The 24,534-nt window shown below is 40.5% G+C and overlaps 1 protein-coding gene across 9 annotated transcripts in view; it reads left to right on the plus strand.

The window, feature by feature from the left end:
* Positions 1-24,534, plus strand: part of LOC308065808 (protein bicaudal D homolog 1) — a 318,237-nt gene that overhangs the window by 85,453 nt on the left and 208,250 nt on the right. For all 9 annotated transcript variants that reach the window (XM_080392294.1, XM_080392291.1, XM_080392289.1 and 6 more), the window contains exon 2: positions 12,714-12,926. In XM_080392294.1, coding sequence (XP_080248420.1) covers positions 12,714-12,926 — 213 coding nt within the window. The remainder of the gene's footprint in view (positions 1-12,713; positions 12,927-24,534) is intronic.

The raw sequence follows: 24,534 nt of genomic DNA on the forward strand, positions 1-24,534 counted from the left end.
TGAAAGATGGGTCACCCTGAGACAAAGCTGCTGACAAAGCAAAAGCATATTATCCTCTTAAACTTGTTATTCTTTGCTTACTGGGAAACAACTTCAAAAATAGGAGTTTTCATAATCAGGCAAGTGTTATGTATTTAACACTGTCAGAGAACAAGGCTGAGAACTACTTAAGATTCTTACTGAGGCAAGACGGGCCCATCCTATAAACATGCCCGCAACCCTGGCTGTTGCTTGCGGATTCCTGATCTCATTGGTTTGCATGTGGCTTTCAAATCCCATCCTCGCTGCAGTTGCCTTCCTCTTCTGTTTTCATGCGGTAGAAGGCAAGCAGTGCTAGGGACAGCTGAGTCCTTAGGGAAGAGCACTGGAAGAGCTGTGCCTGAACAAATGGCTTAGATTGCAAATTTCTTGCTTATAAAGTTAAATCTTGTTTGCACTGTTGCTTTTTGCTTATGTTGGGGTGACATGTGGGACCCTGATCAATCTGGAGCCCTGCTCAGCACGGGGCATGGTCTGCCACCTTCCATTTATCATCAGGTTGGCTTAAGACAGACGTGTTTGGTGTGAATTCAGTAGTACTTGGGAGCACCAGGCCTTCTACCTTTTCACACATCCTCATATGTCAGACAAGTCCCCCTTCTCATTAGCTGATCTGCTGGTCAGCAGCATACACCAAACTCCTTTTGTCACTGTCTTTGGTTGAATAAATGAGCAGGTTTTTTTGTTGGGTGTTTTGGGCATTTTTTTTCTTAGCCTGTACAAAATGAATTAAAGCTCCCTAAGGATTACAGTGGGGACAATTTATGGCAATCCCATACTTCAAGTCTTACTTTTTTTTGTGTTAAGTAGGCAAGCTGTTGTTGCTGTAACGTGATTATCACTACCACCATATGCCTTAAAATCTCACTTGCTCTGGAGGCATGAGATTATCTAACACTTGCAGTAAGCATCCAGCTGCAATAGCATTGTATGAAACAGCAGTGTATGCTGCATTGATCAACGCTAATGGAAGCATAAAGTTCCCCATGGTAAATCTGTGGCTGGAAGCACTCTAATTAAACCTTCCTTTGAAAATAAATGAGAGGTCTGTAATTTTGGCCTCTTCTTCTGAAGGGCATGCTTTTATTTAGAGATTTTTCCAACTTAAATTTTTAGAAAGCTTTATAAATGCCCAGAGCAGCAGAAGTCTCTGAATCGTCTTTCTTTTCCCTTTTAAACCATTGGTTTACAAATTATTTTTCTAAAAGCTAATCTGTGCCCCACCTGCCTCCCCAAAACTTAAATACTTCAGCTCTAGGGACTGGAATGCAGAGCTCTTTCCTTGCACTCTGTTTGTCCAAGCTACTCATGCTAAGCCCAACCCTGGATGCCACGTGCCACGGTGACGTTGTCATGTGTGGTCACAAGGAGGGAGTCTGTTCTTATTAACCACCTAGGCAGTAGGCAGAACTGCTGTGCTGACAATTCACATAAAGAACTGCAGAGAATAGAAATGTAAGTGATGACAGACAAATTAAGACTGTAAACCTAATAAGCATGACTACTTTAGCAGGGTATACAAGGAACATGTATTCTGTAAGTATAGTTGTTCGTGGATTTTAGCAGTTCAGAAGATCTTTTACTGCCCTGGCTGCGACAAACCCGAGTTACCTCTTGTCTAGTTACAATGACTTTGGCTCAGACTGAGCCCCTTGGGGACTGATTTTTATGACTTGAAATCAGCTCTCCTGGTGTTGACATTTCCTGTGTCTATGTGTCATTTAAATAATCAGATTTGTTTATTACGGTAAAACCATAATGATCTTGCTTTTGGTTGTCTTCAGTTTTAGACTGGTGTTGAAGATACCTAAGAAAATGGCCAACCATGAGTCATAGCTCTTTCAACTGCTCGGTCCATGAGAAGTGTGGTTTAGTTTGGAAGGTGTTCCTGAAGATGACCTTGTCTATCCCCTGCTTAAAGCTCAGTCAGGTGTTGCTCAGGGTCTTGTTTCAGATGAGTTTTGAAAGTCTCCAAGGATGGAGAACACGCAGCCACTCTGGGCACTTCTTTTGGTGCTGTGCTACTATCGGCATGAATTCCCCTTTGTCTTGTGGGACTTCCCTCTGTTTCAGGTTGTGACTCTCGCCTCCTGCCCTTTCTCTGTGCGCCTCTGAGAAGGGTTGGGCTCTGTCTTTTCTATCCCTCTCCAGACAACAGAAAAATGCGAGTAGGTCTCCCTTTCCTTAACCTTTCCCACTTGTGCTGAACAAACCCAGTTCCTTCAGCCTCTCCTTGTATGCCATGTGCTCCAGATCCCCAAACATCTTAGCCTTTGACCTACCTTAATCCAGGTAGTAAAGCATGTACTTCAGCATGAGAAGCCTCAGGCTCCAAGCATCAGTGAACGTTGGGATTAATCCAAAAGTCAGTTCTCGCTCCAGCTGAGGTCAGTTGTAGACATATAGAGGTTTCTTCTCTAGGAAACCTTTCAGGCACCCCCAGCAATGAAATTCTCTTTGCCTTCCTGACCACTGCTGCTCCTGGGCTGCTTGTTTTGCAGGGCTATTGACAATGAGCCTTAAATAGGGCCCGTTGCCATGCCTGTAGAGTTAGGTCCGCTCCTATTCCTATGTGTTGCTTTGCATTTAACAGCGTGCTTTTAACTTACTAGTTGATCACTCAGGAGTGCCAGAGCCTTCTGCAGCTCTTTGGTCAGCTTTGGCTCTTACTTCCCTGAGCAGCCTGCTGCTGGATGGCCCTGTAGCATGAACCACTGTGCGTGCTGGGAGTAGATCTCCTGGAAAGCCCATCTGAATGCAGTTAGCTCTGCCGGGTGGTATGCTTGGGTCATTACCAGCAGGATAATAAAGAACTAGTCACAGCCAGTTCAGTATTTTCCAAATGGAGCTGTTATGCTCAGTCTGTTGAGGAGAGGGGAAAGGCACCAAAAGAGATGCTGCTTTTTGAGAGACAAATAAACCCCCTCTCTATGCCAGTTTCATTTACAAAAACTATAGAAACCTGTCTCTTAAGAGGTTCATGAAAAGGTTCAGAGAGGATTGAAATTTGTTGGGAAAAGTAGCATTTATGAGGATTGGGGTGTTGGTGTTTTGCCTCTGAGCATGCCGACAGTAGCGGGTTCTCTTCTTCCCCTGCATTTGGGGACCCCATCTAGCTGTGACTCATTGAGGCAGACAAGCCATAAGGGCGTATTTTGAAAAAGCTTAAGAAACACAAAGAAGGGTAGAGCAAGTCTTTGTGCTTGTCTCTAAATATCCGTTCAAGGATAAGATACTGCTGCTTTAATTATCTGAGACTTTCCCGTGGATCCAAATAATACCTCAAAGGAGATAGGGTTTTTTTTTTCCTTCTCTGAAAATGTGAAGAGCAGAAATGCCCTAAACTTTAGCTTTTAGTTCTTTTGTTTGTATGACAAAGTATTCTGAGCATAACAACTTCTGCCCAAGGGTGACATTTTACAGCGCTTTGAAGAAAAGATTGTACCTGTAATATTTGTTTTCTCATTCAAGAAGAGGAGTTTCCTGTTCTTAGAGAAGAAAATATTTCATTTTGCTGCTTGGCAAAGACACTGCCACTTACCATGGAATACATAGGTTTAGATCCCTCCTTTTTTTAATGAAATGAAAATAGTACAAAGCATTAAAAGTTTATCTAAATAAAATAGAGATGTTCTGTTGCTTCCATGATATACGTAAATACATCTAAGTTGTTTGCAGCAGAGGAATACTATTTCCTTCTAAATTTGAGACCAAACGTCAAAATCTCTCCTAAAGCGAGGCACAGCTAGTTTAAAGCTTTCGGGTGATTCAGTAAGCGGGTAACCTACAGGTGTATAAGTAGCTTTGTTCTTCAGGGATGGTGTGGGAAAATAACAATATTTTTTTTAAAGTTGTATGAACGTACTTGAAAGTTGGCACAAACTTAATATTATGACAATAAAATTACAGTTTTCCATTCATTTTTTTAATCTGTATCGAGACACGCTCCTTGCATCTGCAGCAGACACTGATACAAGATTTCTCTGCTGGTTTTTTTACTTTAAGGTGCAAAGAGCATTATCTTCTAAGGAGCAGCTTTTCCTTTCCTTGCTCCATCCAACTTCACTGATTGGTGTGCATCTGTATCTAGGACATGGTTGTGTCCCTACTCCTTATTTCCTCCCTTCTCTTCTAGAAGAGGCGTTCTGGGCATGCAGCCTCTGCTTCCTTATATGCTGCTCTGGGATAGTCCTAATTTGCTGTGATAAGATTCTTTGCTTCCTTACCTTTGTTGTGCTTTTGCAGCTGCAAATAATCTTTCCCTACGCAATACTGATTGAAACTTGAAGCAAAAGTAGTAGCAGCAATATAAAAGGCAGTTGGTGTACTTCATGGGTTGTTTGCATTGTTCAACATGACTTTGCTTAGACCACTCCTAAAATGTGCTATAATCGTGGTCTTGCTATGGAATGTGAGTTTATATACGGGGAGCTAATCTGAAATTAGAATAGAAATATCTGAAAATAGGAAAAAAAAATAGAATGCCCTTGCAAGCTAACAACTTTTAAAGAACTGGATTTTGGCACACATTCTTTGCAGCTTTATTCAAGCAGGCACAGGAGAAGGAATTGAAGTTCTCTCTGCCATTTCATAGTTAGACAAACAGAAAAAAGAATCAGTCAGAAAAGTGGAAAAAAAAAAAGGAAAAAAGAATAAACTATCATGTTTCAGTTAAACATGGGATTTTGCTGTTTACTGCAAAGGTAACACAGCCTTCAAGGAAGACATGTTCCGTCTTGTACTTAAGCATATTTTGATTAAAAAAAAATAAATCAATCTTTGACAGCCTTCCATTTTTGTTCCACTAGTGCTGCTTTTGGCTTTAATTAGAATTTTGTAATAGCTGGAGGTTGGCCTGACAATAGTGCAAACTCATACAAGCACCAATATAGACATCAACGCAAATTTTTTAAGCCACCTTATGTTTCATTAATAATGTGTGAATTATTTTGTTTATAGAAATAATTTAATTATTGGCCATATTAATTTTGAACAAAGCTGCTTTAAAATTACCAGCACGAGCCTAATTAGTTGTGTTGTAGATAAGTGGTGCTCTTTGTTACAGGCTTCCCCTTTCTAGTGTTTTCTGTGCCTGGAGGGAATGCTCAGGATGGGGAATTTAAATCCTCATCTAGAGTGCTGTTAAAGGCAATTAAATGGAAATTCTTGTTCGCTCTCCCTTTTACTGGATTGCTGATGAACAATGGAGGTTATTATAGAACATTCATTTTCATAGTTGTGCTTTCTTCTTTTGCTCTTTAAATATTTCCTAACTATCACATTTAGGAATATTTTTGTTCCTTAATTATAAAAAAGCAGCATGGTTGCCTAAGGCCTGATGCCGTGGCATATTGATTGAAATCAGCACAGCATGCACTGGGACTGCAGAAGCACGGCAGTGCCTGTAGCTGAGTTGAATGTAAATGCTTGTTTCCCCCAATACTTTCTGAAGGTTTTGCTGATTAGCATCTGATATATGAATTTCAACAGACCTGTAGACACTGTAGAGATCTTCTGAGAACAAACAGAAGATGTCCACACTGTGCACACCTTTATCCAAAGCTTCCCTGGGGAAAATACTGAATTGTTGACATTTGTTCAACTGTTCTGCATCTATAAACAGCGGTGGTATTACTTATGTTTTCCATGTATCTGATCTCCTCAGTATTTCTGGCATGGATAAAACCTCCAGCATGCTGGCTTGTAAGGTTTTTTTGCAAGTTAAATCCTTCATGCAGATATTAACTTACATGACGACCATTGTAGCAGCATTTACATTATTATTTAATTGAGTTGATTAAGCTGATATTTGGAAATAAAGTTAAATGCTTTTTGCCTTTGGAGGTAATAAAATAGCTTCTTCAGGTAAGACTTATGGATTTTTCATAGTTGCCTACCTGTACTGTGCTCATGACTATAGTGTATTGTGTCTCAGATCATGAATGGGTGTATCATTAACAGCCCTTTCCACTGTGTAGCAGTTACTGTCCTCTATGTTTTTCAAATGTGAAGTTGAGGAACAATTTCTTTAAGGCCATATCAAGTGTTGGTAGCAAAGCATGAATTGAAAACAACTGTTCTTTAAAGTTCAACTTCCATCATTTAAGAAAAAAAAAGGAAACCCCAGTTTGTCAGCTTGCTTCAAACAGCGTTCAAAACGTTAAAGAGTTTTTTTTCTCCAGGATGGGGCATATGAAGTAAAACGCATGTTGTTACATTAAAAAAAGAAAAAAAAAACAAAGACACACAAACACAAAATCCTATTCATGTTGTGTGGCGTGGGGCATAAAACTGATCATCTTGAGTCTGGAAATTATGAAATGACCAGTGTTTAGAGAGTTGCTTGGGTACAACAGGATTTTGATCCGTTATCTCATATACCTTTTGACTGGGGAACTGGTTAAGTCTAGGAACCTTGTTTGCTGTCTGAGCTGAAAAAGGAATTGGTGATGGGACTGAGCATCTTTTATCATTTGCCTCTCTGTAGGAGAGTTCAGCATCCTGCTTTCACAAACACAGGAGGACTCAGACAAATGGGACACTTCTGTAGCTGTAAAACCACAAGCTGTTTTCAGCTACCCTGTCAACCCAGAAGTTCATGGTCTTGTTTTCTTGCTGGTGTGCCCATGCTGATTCAGGCTGTGTTCTTAATCTGGTTTTGAGTTTTCAGTCTGCTTCCCTGTACGGACTGTCCTTCTTGCATGCACCATCCACATGTTACCTATTAATTTTTTTTTCTGTCATCATTAAGCATGCATCTGTCTGTATTTTGGTTGCAATGTACCTATTATTCACATTTGAAGACTTCAATCACTTCAGTACTGGGTTCCAAAAGGAAATCTATTGACGTCTCTCTGCTGTCTTTAATGAACATCAGGAGATCATGTCAACTACATAAAGATTTAGTCTAAATTATAAATTAATTTTAGAGGCATAAAACTTTCCCACTTTGTAAGAAAACAGATATAATTGGACCCTACGAGTCACTTCTGCAAGGGTGTTTTGTTTGCTGTTGCACTGCAACGCTGCCAGGAAACACCGGTTGAGTTTAGGCTTGGTGCTACCTCCTGTGTGCTTCAAGAATAAAATACAGTCTTTGTCCAAGACCCTGGACAATCTGTGTGCTCCAAGTGTGAGGGAGCAGGGAATGGCAAACAGCCAAGTGATGAGAACCAAACCCTGCATCTGTAAGGAAGGCCATGGAGAGAGAGACTCGGAGTTAGGCTGAATGCTGGCTTGGATTTACTAGCAAAGAAAATGCTATGTGCAGGTTGATTTCAAAAGCATTCAGGTAAGCAGGGTGTGAAAGACTGGAGGCAAGTTAAGCAAACAACGTGTCTAATTGGAGCCACATCACATTGTAGGGGAAGGGGAGAGTTTTGTACCAGCTGGTGTTGAGGGAAGGGCTAGGGCCCGCCCAGCTGCTCAGGCTTGCCTACAGGGATTTCTTCACAGACCTGTGCCTGCCACTGATTCCTCCTTAGCAGAAAAATGTCAGAGAATCCTGAGCCTTGGTTAATGAATCGTGAAAGGGGGGGGGGGGGGGGGGGGGGCGGGAATTAAAGTAGTAAGCTTTAAAAAAAACAAACCCCCACCTCTTATCTGAGAGAGACAGATCTGCAAGTGGCTGAGGGAATACTTGGTGATCAGTGGGCATTCAAGCTATGCCACAAAATAAAATCTGTCCCTGGCATTAACTCCAGTTATGCACCTCTAGCACAGATTTCTGTCTCTGGTGCCATACTGACAATTGCCTGGGAAATATACTACCCTCTTGGATAATCCCAAACTGGTTTCCCTGATTTTGTAGGTATGTGGAGGTAACTAATACATAATACATTTTGCTTTGCAGCAAGTTAGCAGCTGCAATAGATAATAATTTCAACAGGTTCAGTGCTGTTGCATTATGCATCAGAAAAACTACATTAAGTGTCAAAGCCATAAAGGTAGGCTGCCTCCTCATCCTGATAGCAGTCAGGTAATTTTTTATTGCCTATTAATCATCACAGACTAGAAGACTGGATTTCTATGTTAATGCTGGAGAATTCCTGCCCCAAGAGGCGGATAGTAACAATAAGACTCAAACATAGAAATAGTATCCTTCATCACCTACTTATGTTTTCAGTTGTTCTTTTGCATATGTGCCGCTTTCTACACCTAAATCAGACATTTAGCTTCTCTTTTTCCCTTTTTTCTTTTAAGTGCTAAATACAATTTTAATTTTACAGACATCATTTCATGTTACTTGCACATTAGCTTGCTATTGCTGTTTCTATATATTTATCATACAAATATTCTTGCATATGTTGCTTGGAACAGTCATGTTTATCTATTGCTTTTTTACAAATCTGTGCCTCTTGTATTAACTGCATTATTTCTTTCATACTGGTTTGCTTCTGACACTGAAATTTCTGTCTGGGGTTCTTTGAGTGGCAAATGGCCTTTTCCTCAAAAGTTATGCCTTTCTCCATAATCAGACTGACCTTGTGTGCCCACTGTTGCCATCCTTTATCATGTGCTCAAACAGGTACTCATCATTATTTTATCATTCTCAAAGTCTGAATTCTAAGACACACTTAAAATGTCTTGGTACTGTTATACAATTCTCAGGTCTTAGAATATATACAACATATAATGGCATCTTGTTGCTCAGCCTTTATGACAAATTTACAAAAGAAGAATCTCCTAACTCAGTCAAGAGCATCCTTTCAAGCAAAGTCTTGAGAGAAGTGATGGGACGAGGATACAGTGAAATTCAGACTGGTCGCGGTTAGGACAGTCTTTGTCAAAACAGTAAATGTATCTCAGTCTTTGTAGATGATGCAAGATATTGTGCATAGCCTAGGAGGGTTTTTTTCAAGGCAGTAGAAGCCATAAAGGGCTATATAGCCCCCTCTGAGTCCCAGCTTGAATTGGGAAGATCATGTGCTTTGTCAGAAAAGTTCTTCAGTGTGATTGCTGAAACTAAGAGCTGCCAAGGGACCAGCAGTGATTTCTAGGTTTTTATAATGAGTAGCCATACCAAGCAAGGCAGCACCATACTGAAAAGAAATGTGGTAACTAATACATCTGCAAGACATGCTACGGCACCCATCCAAAATACTATCATAGAAGCAACACAAGTGAATGAATTGGCTGCTGTTCTTGCAGTTACAGCCACAGTGCTTTGCTTCTGCAGTTACTTCTTCATGGCTAGGTCGGAGAACTCCATAGCGTGTGTTGAGGTTCTTGTCCTAATCCAGTTGAAAAGATGGAATAGCATGGGAGGGAGAAGCCTAGCTCTGCTTTTGCCATCCTGGCATCGCCTGTGGTTTGGGGAGAAGCTGGTTTGGTACTAATACAGGTGACAGTACTTCTAAGCAGCAACAGCATCTGTCCAGGAGCCAAACTATGTATCTCCAGTATAAATATCTGACCACAATATCAGTACCCTCTTCAATGGTGAACACAGAACATCTGCTCTGCATTTGCATGGTACTTCTTCCTCTCCCTTGGTGTCACACAGTGTCAAAGGAAAGCTATTTGCCCCATCAGACTTCCACAGCAGGCTGGTATTTTCCCATCTACAATACCATAAGATATGTTCAGCAAACCAGTTTGTATCCAACATTTGACCCAAATGCAAGTGAACTTTCTTTGGTTTGTGATCCAGGTTGCCGCCTTCTCATGTTTTGAGCTTCATCTGCTTTTTCCTTGCATACCCAATGCCAACTGCATCCAGTTCTCACATGGGAATGCCTCTGTGCCAAATGCTCCTCCAGTTTGTATCTCATCCGTTACTGGCTTTCACTATTAAGGATTTCTCAGCTCCTGGGGACCTTTTGACTCTTTACTGTCCAACACGTTCAGGAGGTAATTGTGAAGGTTGAAGTGGGCTGTTCCAGCTCTCCCAGGCTGCAGCCCATTCATGCTGTTGGCTGAGCGTGGTGTTTGTGTGAAGCAGTGGTGTGAGGCATATTGTCACGTCCAGGCCTGGAATCCGGTAAAGGTTGGAAGATAATGGTTTCACCTGTTACAGTTAGTTGACCTGGAAAGTTTTTCAGGGTCTAACTTTTGCTACTCTAGGGATTGCTTCAGTGAAATCAGTGAGCACAGTTAATGGAAAAAATTATATATCATAGCAAGGTTATAAGGTTTTATAAATAAGTAAACATATTAAGCAAATTATTAAAACATAATATCAAAATAGAACAAATATTTGGCTACCAGCTGAAAAATATTAATATATAGCTTAATTTAAAAGTGATTCATCTCATAGAAGGCCTTAAGTGAGAGTGTCTTGAAGGTTCAAGCTTTTTGGTGTTCTATACAGACCATGAAATATAGGACTTTTGGGCTTGCTTTTTAATTAAAAGATTTCTTGTGTTCCTCTCCTTATTTCATGGATCTGCATAATTTCCATCAATATAGAAAGAGAACTATGCTTCCTTTCTTTTCTTCCTTTGATTTTTAATGTATTGATAGTAGTTTAAGAAAGAAATTGAATAAGGTTTGAATTGAATGCAATAACGTTCAAATTTGGTTTCATAGGAAAAAACGTTTAAATTTTCTCTGACGTTTTCTGTAGTTATAGTTACAGGGAAATGTTAAGTATACAGTAACTTTCTGTTGTACTATGCACCCTCCCCAAATTTTATATTCATGGCTGTTCTCAAACATCATGCATGCCAAAATGCACCTTCAAAGTATGTGTGAGAAAAATACATTATGCACCTGGAAGGGCACTGACACTGTGTGCAGGTATTTACCCATAGCGCTTGAACTATTGCTCTCTAGCAGAGAGCGCTCCAGCTCCCATGTCTTCATGAGCTTCTTCGGCCCTGTCAGTCTGACCTGCTGTTCCATTGTGTTCTGATTTCCACCACCCCCCCCCCGGATATGCAGTGTTTACATTTGTCTTGTAGGGTCTTTAATAGACTGGCGCTTTTTGCTCAGTCTCAATTTAGGAAGAGTGAGCCATTGGATATAAGTATGGAGAGTAAAATAGTATTTATTAGCAGTGTTTCTGAAACAGTTGTCTTAGATTGACAGATATAGTGACTGAATCGGTGCTTAACAGTTTCATTACATTGAATTTCTTATTATTTGGAAAATCCTATTTGGCAAGTTGCTGATGCTTGCTATTTCAGTAACTTGAGGTCTTTTAAGAAGACAGCTGGGTTAATACATTATTGAATATTTTTAGAATCCTTTAATGCTGAGTTCACAGGATTCTCTAAGTGAAGTAGACTTAAAAGCTAAAAAGTTTTTGAACAGGGTTTTGCTTTGAAGTTTCTAAGGGACTGCTTCAGTTCTAATGCCAGAAAAACTTCGAATGTTTCTGAAAGGCTATAAATAGTGGCAGTAAAACAATGGATTTCGTTTGGCAAGTAGCTCTTACCGATGAGAAGGCAAAGTAGGCCTCTGCTTACAGTGGGTACAAATGTATACTCTACTTTGGTTTCACAGAACTGCGCAGAGATTAGGCTTTTGAGGAGGATAACCCACTGAAAGAACATATATTACCACAACTTATATCTTTCTCTCCTATGTTGGGGGGAAAAAAATTAAAAATCATGGTCTCTCAAACACTTTCTTTGAATTAAGATATATGAGAGAGCTTTTGCCTGTGTTAGGCTAAATATTCTTAACAGTAAAGGCCTTCTTTTGGCTTTTTTCCAGAATTAGAACATGTCATTTTCAACTGAATGTCTGGTTTTAAAGGGAATAATAATACTACTACTAAAAAAAACCCACCAAAAAAGCAAAACAAGCTTTGCTTTTATCTTACTTTGTATATTTTATTACTCTTCTTATTTATGTGTTATTTTGTGTTACTATTTTTAGGTAATTAAATTATTGCAGGCTTTTCTCTGTCTTTTACAGCTAAATGATACCTCCTTTACTTCTACTGTCATGCCTTGTACTTTGCTTTCTTCCAGGTTGCTTCACAGCTGTCCAAAATAACACCAGAAATTGCCACTGAGAAATACTGCCTTACTAAACTGACCACTCCAAGCTAGTAACAAGAGGAAGAGAATCACTGGAAATTCGCCTATATATTTAGAAACTTATTGAATTATATAAATACTATTTCTTTTCAGCAGAAGCAGAAAACACTGAGTACAAACGAAATGAAGGGGCTGTCATACTCTGTTTAGCTTACTAGCACTGTAGGTGGTCACTGCTTGTACTCGGCTCATTTATCTTTTTCTCAAGTTATGGGAGCTTTTTTCCATACCATAACATCAGCTCCTGTAATAAAAGATTGTTGCAAATAGAAGGCAATTTGGAATGATTTGTCAGCTATTTATGCTCTTTAAAACAAAACAAACCACACGTTTATTTTGTAGAACTAAAGAAGAAAGGAATTGACGATTTATCAACCGGCCTCCTGCAGGATAGTTAAATACTGGTGCTAATTAATGGCTAGTTAGCAGAACACCATCTTGATCTCAGTGGAGGTCGCCTGGATAGGGGCCATAAATCCATACTGCAAATGAGAACAGCTTCAAGATGCTTCATTTCAGCTAAATGAGATGGTGGCCCTCAGCTGTTAAGGCAGTATTTATTGGGTCAAAATTTGGGACTCGCAGATCTATTTCATTCCCGCTGGCTATGCAGCTGCTCATTATTGTTGATAATTTTTCTAGGGCTTCAGTAGTTTTATACTGTGCACTGTTTTCCTCTTGCAGGCATTTGGACAATCCTTCTCGATTCACCGCAAAGTGGCTGAAGATGGTGAAACACGTGAAGAGACCCTCCTGCAGGAATCTGCATCAAAAGAAGCTTATTACCTTGGGAAGATTTTGGAGATGCAGAATGAGCTGAAGCAGAGCCGAGCGGTGGTCACCAATGTTCAGGCAGAGAATGAGAGACTCACGGCTATTGTTCAAGACTTGAAAGAGGTAAATGGGGGTGTGCAGGGAGCAAAGGGCTGAATTTTCTTGGAGTATCATGGATGGCATGGTTCTGAGTCATGAAAATACTACAAGAAGTAAAAATGCTCACCTACCAGTCTGTGATCATCCGAGAATCCACCTGGCCTGAAAGGGCTGCAATTTAGAAAGGAAAAAAATATAACTTTAAAGATTATTGTTGAACAACAATAAAACCCCCTACAAATATAATAAGACCTAATTCAGGAAGCTATAATTTCTGAAGCACTCAGCATTTTGCATTGTATTTTATAACACCTATGTATAAGTGGATTTTACATAAGCACATTTTCTGCACACTTCAGATATTCATGCAACTCTTCTCTTTCTCAACATTCACATGATTTCTCAGGTATTCTGGATTAGCAAGAATTAGATGAAGCTTTCACCAGTTTTCTTCTACTCTAAAGCAAAATTCATACGCATGCTCGTATTTAGAAAATAGGCAATAGTAAAGAAGCCAAATGTAGTTGCTGGAAATACGGGACACAGTGGTTATTGATTAATTTAAATGGAGAATTTAGTAATATTTAAGAACTTGTCTTTTTTTCCCATGAAATCTGGAGTTTTAGACAGAAGGTTTTTTACTATTGTTTCTATATCCCAATTAGTTGACAACTGATATAATTTTTCTAGTTTATTCTTTCTATATTGTTGGTTAGTTTGCACAAGTGATGTAGGAAGGCTCAACACAAGACCATACACAAAAGGAAGGTGACACTTTCCTTCAGCTTTGCTAGCAAATTTTTTCTTGCTCGCTTTCTTAGACTCTTAGACACAAACACCTTAGACTCCTGAAGATGTGTGTGTCCCACCACACTGGCCAGCATTAATTACAGTGAAATGGAGGATAAGGAATACTGACTATCAAGTTCTCATCACCTGTCCTGGGTTTCTCATAGATTTGTGACTGTGTGTTCATTTCAGACGTGCCTTTTTTGTCCCTAAGGAGATGATGGTTATCAAAAACTTCTGTCTTTTCTGCTCATCCTGCTCCTGTGTGTCCCTGTGTGACACTGCTGATCTATTCGTTGCTCTCTAGTATCCTTCCCTGGGTGTTGGCTGTTTTTGCAGTCTGGGAGTCTGAGAAGTTGCACATGGGTCTACTATGATCTTGATGGCCTGTTCATTGAGGTGCCTTTAATGCACATTTATCTTTTATCCTTCTGCTATTTCTTCTAGTGCTTTCACACGTACATTCATACCTTGTTCATACCAGTCTTCTCCTACAAATTTCCATGGATTCAGTTTTCTAAGCAGAGCAACTATATTCAGTAAGGCAGCGCTTGGAAATAACCCGTCTTCCCTCCTTCCCTACTGTCCAGCTGCGGGAAGAGGTGATCTTGGAAAGTGATTCTTTTGCGTGACTTTAGCAAATTAACAAAGAATATTATGTTTTCTGCAGCTGAGTGGAGTGGCATCCTTTTAACCTACAGAAACCCCTGGGGACAGGGTCTCCCTGGAACTGGGCCCTTTACTCCCATTGAACATTCTTATTTAATGGTTGCACTGGATTTGCCCATAATACAAATCAGGTTGCAGTAAGAAGTAAATAGATGCTATTTACTCACAAGTTCCAATTCAGATATATGATTATAACTGCTGTTGTGATGGTTAAAAAAAAAAAAAAAAAAAAAGACCCCCAAACTCCCAAGTTTATATATATTCATCCTAAAATCTTTCTTTTAAAATCTTTGGTTAAAGCCTGCAGGTCCTGATGACCTGGGGTTCAGTCACAAATGAACAACCAGGTTAGAAAATACACGTTTTTGTCTTGGTACTAGATTCCTTCCTCTGGGGTCTCCTTGGGATTCCTTCAAATGCAAATCTCCCTTCCACTGTCTGTCATGATTATTGATCTGTAAGTTATTCAGGAGGCAGTTTCAGTACCTGTCCTCCCTACAATATTGATTGTCCTCATTTCTTTGAAGATAATAGTAACCCCTAGTGTAAGACCAGCTGCAATTATTTCCTATTGTAATACTAAATAGAAACAAACCCTAGTAGTTAAAAGTGCAATGAAAGGATTTTACTTCAATAAAAATAAGGCTAGTAAACTGATTGTTATTATTATGATGATGGTGGACCCTGGGTATAAAGTCCATGGCTATGTTGAACTTTTATTTTGTGGAACTACTATTTAAACATAAATGGGATTAGTGCAGGCAGTTCATTACCAAGCTTACACCACACACTATTATGATTAATTACCTGAGTATAATAAGAGGTAGAGGTAATTGACACCTACCTCGGGCTCTTGTGTATCTTGTCACACTGAATTACTCTGATTTTTCACCTTGAGCTCAAAAAGTCTGACCCTTGTACCCAGCTCAGTATACCTTGGTCCAAACACACAAATCCCATGGCTGCCATGTCCAAGTGCCTGCAGAAGTGAGATGTCCTTCTACTGTGTTTATGAACTTTGCTTGGTTCTGGGTGCTGCTAATAGGAAAATGCAGGCATAGCTTACTGTGAATCTTGACAATCATTAAGGTGGGGGGAAAAATTAAATGTCTGGTACATTTTGGGGTAAAGACAATCGTTAGAAGCTGCCACAGGTAGATCTCACTGAAAAATACAGTTAGAATGTAATTTGTCTCTTTAAGCAGTATATTTGAAAATCTAGTTAGAGAAAAAAGGAAGAAACAAGGATGGTTTTCATGTGAGCAACTGTACAGAGTGATGTAGATTCTGAATGTAAGTTACCTGGCTGTATCTTGTCTCTTCCCCTCCCTGTCCACCCCCTCCCACTCCTGCAAGATAATATGCTTTACTGTTGTTTTTTAAACATAACTAAGACATCTTATGAACTAAGTAAAAAAAAATAAAAATCACTCCTTTCACCTTTAGACTTAATATAAAACTGCAGTATGGTTCTGGAAATAGCATTTTTGCATAGGTGAAAGAAATTTATGGTACTTTATCCAGACACACAGTCCCTTATGATACTGAAGACTGATAGCTAAGGTTTCACAAAGTGACCCCTGTTGGTACTATAACCCTAAATAACACAGCTGGTGCTTCTCCATTCTCTAGTCTATAATGGGAGTTCTCTTCCAAATACATTTTGCTTTCTGAATTTGCACAGAAATCCATAGTCATATGAATGCGTATGAGCATTTTGTGAACCATCAGAATACATGCGCATGAATACTGATGACTTTTAGGGATCTCAGGTATTCTATAGCCCCAAAGTTTAAAAATTCATGCCTTTTTGCAAGTACCTGTCACACAGTCACAGCTGATATCTGCAGGGCAGGTTGAATTGGATCCTTCTTGCTATAAAAGGCTCAGGTCTCTGGAGATTATGCCTCAGTCTAGGAAAGAAAACAAACAGATTTCAGTGCTCATCACTAGAAAAAGACATGTTTTTGAAGAACTTGAGTATTTGTTTCACCCTGATGCTGAAGGATGAACCAGGAATATCTGTACACAGATGGCCACCTGGATTCATGTTATAATAATCAAAAGAGTAAAACATCAGCAGCATTATTTTTGATGTAATAAAAATCCCTAGAGTTTTGGATAGGGATGTTATTAACTATCACTAACTAAATAAAATCCACATTTTTGGAAAGTAGGAAGCTCTTTTTTTATTCTTTTCTCCCACCTCATACAGGGATATAGAAGGTTATTTGGTGATTTTTAAAACTGCTGTAATCTGAATGAAAAATACACTGGTTTTAAAACTGAGGCCAGAGATATCTTTTTTTTAGCAGTCAGAGACCAGATTTACAAAGTCTGTATGTTATACAGCACACATTTTGTGGTATATGGCCTCTCTGTGTGGAGAGATCAGTATGGTTACTAGCTCATTTAACTTTTTCCAACCACGTATGAATTGCCTGCCTTTGTTATAAATGCTAAAGAAATACTCTTTCTAAAACATATTTAAAAAATACAATCTTCCATAATATTCTAATTCTCTGGCGTTTGTTTTTTTCACTGTTTATTTACAACTGGCAGATGGGTGACTGGTTGTTCCATTTGTGCCACTGAAAAGTCTTTTCTTATGGTAACCATAAGCACTTTATAGATGGATAAAGAACATGAAATCACTGGCTTGAGAGGTTGACAACTGACAGAAGTGGTTAAGCAAGCACAGATGACCCAGCTCAGAAGCTGGAGCAGAAAGTTCTTGTGATGAGATCATACACCTCCTTCAGGAGGAGGCTGGATGTCTTGGGGCTGGGCATCTGACTCAAAACAGATGGCAGCTGGAGGAGAAAGAACATGAAGCAAAGAAGGGAAGCAGGTGAAACTGTAGAAAATGGAGATGAAAGATGACAGTACAGTCTGAGTTTTGTAGGTGTTATGAGATTAGGATTAGTTGTGTGAGGTGGGTAGATGAATGCTTTTGTATCTGAAGAGGCTGGCAGGTATGGGTGAGCTCTTTATTCCGAACAAGACTAGTGAAAAGGAGAAGGAATGACTTAAGTCAGGATGCAAAGGGTTAAAACCTATGCTAGCCAATGCTACTAAATATCACTGCAGCAGCTGCTGGGATTGCAGAATGAAATCGGCACCTGGGTACCTGCAGTCTGGGAGATAACAGATGAACAGGGAGGTTTATGTGATGGGATTGTTAATGGGCCATGGCAACAGTGTGCACCTGGGCTTCTGGAGGGCAAAAGCAGGGATGAGGGCAGAAAAATACAGGTTGGTGAGGCATTATGTGCTGAAACCAAGGGAAAAAAATATAATCTGAGTTGAAGTTGTGCAGCCCTGCTGCCCTTGAAATCAATAGCTAAATTTTTATTAATTTCAGCAGTACAAAGATCTTGTACTTTGCACTGATCAGGAAATATATGGGTGTGATAGCTTGGGAGTTTTTTGAGGGGAACATATGTATGATGCAAAGTGTGAGCACTTGTGCTGGGTAAATAATTAGAAGTTTTTTTGCTAGCTATGGCCATTTCAGAAATGTAACCTCATGCGAAGTGGCCACATCTGCATTCTGAAAATACATGAGAAATGGGAAAAATTTACAGGCATTGTGTTCAAGTTGACTTTTATCTAAAAAAAGAATATTAAGAACTGGTATTTCTATACTAAATATACCTTCAAAAAATTCCTATGGCTGTTTCCTATTTAAAAATCACAATTATTCAATGTGAAGATTTAGGATAAGGGTAAATCCTAAAACGTTTAAATTGGAACTAGTTAATGCCCTGTCATGGCTTAACCAGCACAGACACCAGTTTCATGTTCTTGTTTTGTTGCTCTGGGGTTAGACTGTAACAGGATTTGGGTACATAGTGCTTCATGTTTAATGTAGCATGTAGTTAGGTCTAAACCTGAGATCCTTAATACATTCAGTTGTCACCTACTCCTGGGAGCTCCTACAGTTGTTATATGCCTAAGTTAGCACCTGTAAAACTTTCTGCCCGTGTAAAAATGTCTGTTTCCAGACACATTCTGGAAGACCTCTGGCTTGGGCTGAGGTCTGTTACTACACTGTTGCTGGATATTGAGCACTGCTGTAGGTACCAGGATCCTCCAAGGAGAGATGTTTGCCTAGCTGACCTCATCACCTAGTGATGTCCTTCCACTCTCTGATTCTGTGATTGTAGCAAGGTTTGGGGCTCCAATTTCTTCTCTGCCTGAGGGGTCATGAATCCATTTCTCCCTCTGAAGAAAGTGCCCTAGCAGTCAGTTGGCAGTCTCTTCATCCCTTCAGATGAAGCTGCTCACTTTGAGGGATAGGTAGAATTTTGTGGGTCAGGAAGAGTGAGAGTGAGCATGCTTGTAAGAATGGCTGTAGCCTAAAGCTAAGCCACTCAGCTGGGAATAGGGAACTAGTTCTAGTCCCTATTTCAATTAATGTTTAATAAGAAATACTTAAATATTAATTGGGGCAGAGACCAGAACCCCAGTCTCTTCTCTGTGAGGTGACAGCCCTCAGAAAAAAATGCCTCCATCCCTCAGAGAGAGCATGGTCTTTTGCCTGGATCTCTCATGGCTAGTGGCTAGGCTACTGAGCTCTTTGGGGAGGCAGCTCCAGGTTACCGAATGAGGAAGCAGTTTTCTCCAGCTCTGTGTTGAAGAAACATGGAAAAGGTAAGTCTGGGAGAAGAATCACTGCTACGAACCGTGTACTGCAGGAAGCACCTTTTAGTGGCCTGGGCACAGTGACAAAGTTCTCTTGGAGAGTAGTGGACCCTCTTCAGTGTTACTAACTTGCTTTCCCTCGTACTTGTCTAATTTCCTTCATGCATAGAATAGGGGACCTGTGATTGTGCTTTGACAATTATCCTAGACAGTGAAGTGACTTAAGCAACTGCAGTATTGACTGCAACAAAGCGTGCAGCATCCTTCCATGATCTTGCCTGTTCCCTCGTGGTGGTGTTCTGTGCTTTCCACTGGCTGCATCAACAGACGTCCCACTCAATCTACTGAAGAATAAAAGTTTATTTGGGCATTTATGCTAATTAAATAAAGCCTGCATTATAAATGTATTTGTCTTCTCACTAATATTATGCTGGTACTTGCACCAATAGCTTCATTTCTAGAGGGAAAATGAGTAAGGAAATATGGTGAAGTATTCAGAGCAGCCATTGGTAATACTGATTTCATCTTACTGTACCTTCCTGCAAGCGCTGCTTTTTGAAAAGAAGCTGTAGGAAAATGATGCCACAGCAGCCCAATGAGATGACTGTGGGGGTCAGAGCTGCCTGAGAAACAAAGGCATGATAGAGAGAGAGCAGAACTGTTCCTCCTGTCAGGAGAGTTCTCTCATCACAATTTATAGCAGTATTAGCATCGTCAGTCTAACTGTCTATATTTACATTCCTTTGTTTTAGAAATTTCCTTCAACTGGCTAGAACCGGCTCTAAATTAGGCTTAGAATATAAATTTGTTACTTTGCCCACTGGGAGGTATTTTTCTTCTCTCCCTCCTGTTTTTAGAAAAGCTTGCCGAAGGGAGGTTTTCCAGCTTCCTGGTTGTGTAGCCACCCTCTCAAATTTTTTTCCCCTGTTTTGCTGGTAGTGCTAATGGGTGGGGTTTTTTTGTCTTGAGAGGCTGAAAAGTTTGCTAGAAATGTATTGCTTCCTTTTGCTTTCAGGAAAAGTTTTCAGATTGACCCTAATCCTAATTATCATATAATAGCATAATGTTCTGTAACATGGGAAACTTGTTAGATGTTGCTGATCTGCTTCAAGCCAAACTCCAGTATATACTTGTGTCTTACCTGGACCTCTTTAAAAGCAGGATAACGGTTAACAGTGTTTTTCCTGGGAAGCTGCTCACTTGTCTGTTTTCTATCTAGACTGGAGAGAGCTGCAGGGCCTCTGGGGACTTTAGGCTGAACAGGGTGGAGAGTGACCCTGTCCTTGCTCTGAATTACTGTCCTCTTGACACAGGCTCTGGAAAATCAGCAGTGTGTGTTTGTAAGTGAAGGCCACTGGACTGACTGCAAGTGGTGCCCTTCACTATCACTGCAAGGCTGTTCCTTTAACCCTTGTTCTGTTTTTGATTCCTGACACTTACACAGTTTCCATCCATACTGTGTTCATAGTAATCTATTTCTTTTACAAGTGCCTACAACTGCTCACTTCAGACTGATGTGAAGCAAGGTGTAGTTCCTATAAAAGAGATCTGTCATGTTAAAAGTCTAATGAGTGGCTGGGGGCAGGGGGGAAGCCCTCCCATTGAGTCACGAGGTTCAGAAAGGATCCCCTTGCTTCCTAAACTTCTCAGAGAGAAGTCTAGGTGTGCCTAGTTCCAGTTCTAGTCTCAGGCTTGGTCAATGGTTTTAGCTCTAAAGGATTGATTATATGTACAGCCACTCATCAGAGTCAACGTTTGCCTGGCAGAGCCCAGTTTAAGGACTTTCACTGAAACAATTTCACAAAGTTGAAAAAAACAGATGATTTATTAAGGCAATGGATATAACAGGTTCGGAATTGCTGTTGATAAATGGACTTACTGGAAAAATCGAGCTTGAGTTAAGGGTTCAGCGCTTTTGTTAACAAGACTATCCTGGGTAACATCCAGTGTAGCCAGAGACACAAGTCTTACTGAAGAGGCATCCCTGCTTGAGGAGGAGAGAGGTACAGGCTTGTTAACCCACCCAGCAGTTAGGGTTCTCATTGTAAAAAAAATAATGATAATAATAAAAAATATCTAAAATGTTGGATTTTATACTCATGGTGAGGTGGGACTAAGTCAATTATTCAGTGCTGATTGGCCCTTAACAAGGTATTAGTTCTGGAAGGTCAGCTGGGCCCAGCTACAGAATTTGCTACAGCCAGATTTATGATACAGATTCACGGTTAGGGTCATGTGGGGATCTTCCTGACCTTCACTGAAGCAACACCAGGCCACGAGCCCCTGCCTCCCCCTGGGCACCACTCAGTCTGCCTGCTTGTTAGATCACATCCATTATCTGTTTTATGAGGTAGATGTGCTGCTCAAGTCGAGCCCCCACATCCACTTTGTGCTGAAATACAGCCGTTCGTTGTTAGGTCAGGATGGGGCGGGGGGCACACACCGCCGCAAGGTCCCCTGTAGAGTGTCTCCTAGCAGGAGCGAAGGCAGTGGACAGATGGGTCTGGTGGCTGCGGCTGCCGTGGGCTGCAATGGGAAGAAGTAGCAGCAGGCCACACTGAAGCGTAAAGCCTGGCTTTGTGGCATGAGGCAGTCTGAAAGGTACAGAACGCTGCAGGTTGTTATCAGTGGGTGTTTGCTGACACTTCCATTTCCATGGTTTTTTTTCCATGTTTTTGTTTCCATTACCAATTTCCATGTTTTTTTACAGTGTTTTGGTGAGGGTGTTATTTTGTAGAGTTAGATGCTGGTGCTTGTTAAATGGTTTTCTCTGCTCTGTGTATTTACTTTCCCCTGTTTGCAGAACTTTCCTTCTGAAAAGAAACAAAATGGCTTTCTTTGTCTTGGAGACAGAAAAATAAAGCAATCCTACCAAATCTCTCCTCATGCCGTGAAAGGGATAGGTATACTGGTAGCCTGATATTGTCTGTCAAAGCAAGAGCTTTGTGTATAGGCAGCAAGACCTGTCCCCTGTAGACTGCTTCTGAGTACCCTTATTAACAGATAAAGGTTTAATTATAAATCTGCCATTCAACTTGATCTACTACTTAGTTACCACCAAACGCTTTCTTCTGGTTCTTGTTTCATGCATTGGCCAACAAATCGTTCCCTCCTGCAAGTGAAACCAGAGGTGGCCATGGTAAGTTTTACTCTTCTATTTCCTGAAGTATGGTTTATAACCCTAAATTGCTATAATTCTATAGCTGCTCACAAAATCATTGTTTTTCCAAGCTCATACTCCTCATAAGCACTAACGGGAATTGAATAGGGATGTCAAGAATGCAGGATAAATACATTTTGTTGTGGCACTTTTTCTTCAGTATAATCTTCAGCTCCTTGTTTTGCTGTTCCTGCCCTCAAATATACCTGCAAGCTAGCCAAAGCAGCTTTGATTGGTTACGTTTCCTGTTAATGAGCCGGGGACAGTGACTTAGGATGCAAACTTGTGATCTGACACATGCATGACACAGTTTTCTTTGGCAAGGTTCAGGCATTTAGCTCTGCTGTGAATAACGGCCAAACAATGGACAGTAGGGAGGTCAAAAAAAGGCCAGGTGGGATAATGGAGCGTAATGAAGGGACCATTGCATACAGTGTGCCACCTTGTTAAATACTCAAATTCCCAGCTCCTTCTTTTAGAAAGGGTCCTTTACAGGGCCTCAAATAGAAAATGAAGAGGGTGCCCTTTCAGCTGTACTTTGTAATCTCTGGGCAGTAATTAATCAAATCGGATCTGGCAGTGCTTGTTCTTACATAAGATCTGTGAAATAATGACCCCTTATTTGTGCCGAGCTAGTGTTTCAAAGCCCTTTATGTGCCCCTCTGTGCAAGGTATCGAGTGAGAATGTGCTGAGAGGACAGCTGTGGAGCCCAGAGGTATACCTGGGTTTAAAGAAGAGAGAGGTGAATTTCACGGAGGATGGGGCCATCAGTGCTGCTTGTACTTGAAGATTTAGACCCAGGCAGGGTCCAGCTCAGAAAGTTCCTCAGCCTCCTGATGCAGGCGGCTAGGAGGGGATGCCAGGGAAAGCATAGTCATATTACATCCCTGTTTCTCAGGTACCATGCACCTCTGAGTGGCTGCTTGGAGGCTGGGCTAGCAGCTCTCAGAACTTGAGAAAATGTTGGGTTTGTGCAGCCTCTACTTTTTAAAAATGCATAACTTTGCTGGCATGCTTCTGTTTCTAGAAGAGGAAGCCCTTTTAAGAACTGCTTGTGCTGACTCACCCTTTTCAGTATTAATTTGCTGGTTAAGAATAACTTGGGCTTTTGTCTATTCAAGTGGTGTGGAGTAGTACAGTTTTTGGCAGTGCAGGATTAGCTGTGTTGCCAGTTTTTAAAGAATCCTTGCAATGTGATCTGGACTCTTAGGAGCAAGAGCCCAGGAGCTGTGTTGATTTGTACCTCGTGACTTCATTCATTTGCTTGGGATTAAGTGAGGAAGGAAGAAAACCCTGGATGCCAGACTTTCTGAAGCTTAAGTCCAAAAGCTTAAGCACTCTTCCAGATAAAGACACAAGGAGGAGAAATTTTTTTCTGGAAGTTCTCAGTACATAAACAAATAAAGCATAAGTTTCAGTGACATGCACCACTGTTTAAGAATATTCCACAAATGAAAGTAAGTTTGTTGTCCCTGTTCCAGTTAATTCCCTCTGATTTTTTAAAATATCCTGGGCAGTCTCTAATTTCAAAAAGAAAAAAAAAAGTTACAAGTTTCTCTGAGAGACTGATGCTGTTCTTATCAGCCATTCAGTGTTAGAATGTGGCAATTGCTGAATGTTTTATGCCTTCAGGACTCAGGCTTAGAGAACAGTAATCTTGATGTATTCCCAGTGCTCAGTGCACAGGCGGTGCAGCCGTATTTCTCTTCTCCTGGGAATCCCTGCATGCGTTGTAGGTCTGCCTGACTTTACCTTCTCTTGCTGACTTTCTCCTGTTCTCTACATATGGGTGCATTATGGCCTGTTTTCCTAACCTGCTTCTTCCTGAACTTTCGATGTTGCTTGTGATTAAGCAGTGCAGGACTGAAGTAATTGATTCAGAGATGAAATTCGCCAAACAAATCTGAAAAACCTCATGATCTCTTATGATGCTGTGATTAATACTTGGACCCTGAGAGAAAGTCATGCGTGCCGATCACATGTGGACAGTAATTACCAGCCAGGGTACCTGAGCTGGTACCCTGCTCTCATTTGTTCAAAAGCCACATTTATTTTCAGTGTATTTTTTCTTGTCCTTTTCAGTACTGTCTTATTTGTAAGGGTTTCTCCTACGATTTACTAGGTAGTTTTGGGAAATAGGATTTACCTTTTCCCAGGAATGTGTCTTAGCTACCAGGGCACAGAGCTTGTGTTGTTGCTGGTGACCTGGCCCCAGAAGTGGATTATTTGTGAGGTGTAGTCAGAGAGAGACTGACCATGACATGTCTAATACATGGATAGTTAGCAAGTAGTAAAAATTTCCTTGGCAAAAAACCCCACCAAACAAATAAAAAGAAAGAAGCTGTGTAGAAACAAAACCCATGAAA

The sequence above is a fragment of the Falco punctatus genome, assembly GCF_963210335.1.
Source record: "Falco punctatus genome assembly, chromosome: 6".
Classification (NCBI taxonomy): Eukaryota; Metazoa; Chordata; class Aves; order Falconiformes; family Falconidae; genus Falco; species Falco punctatus.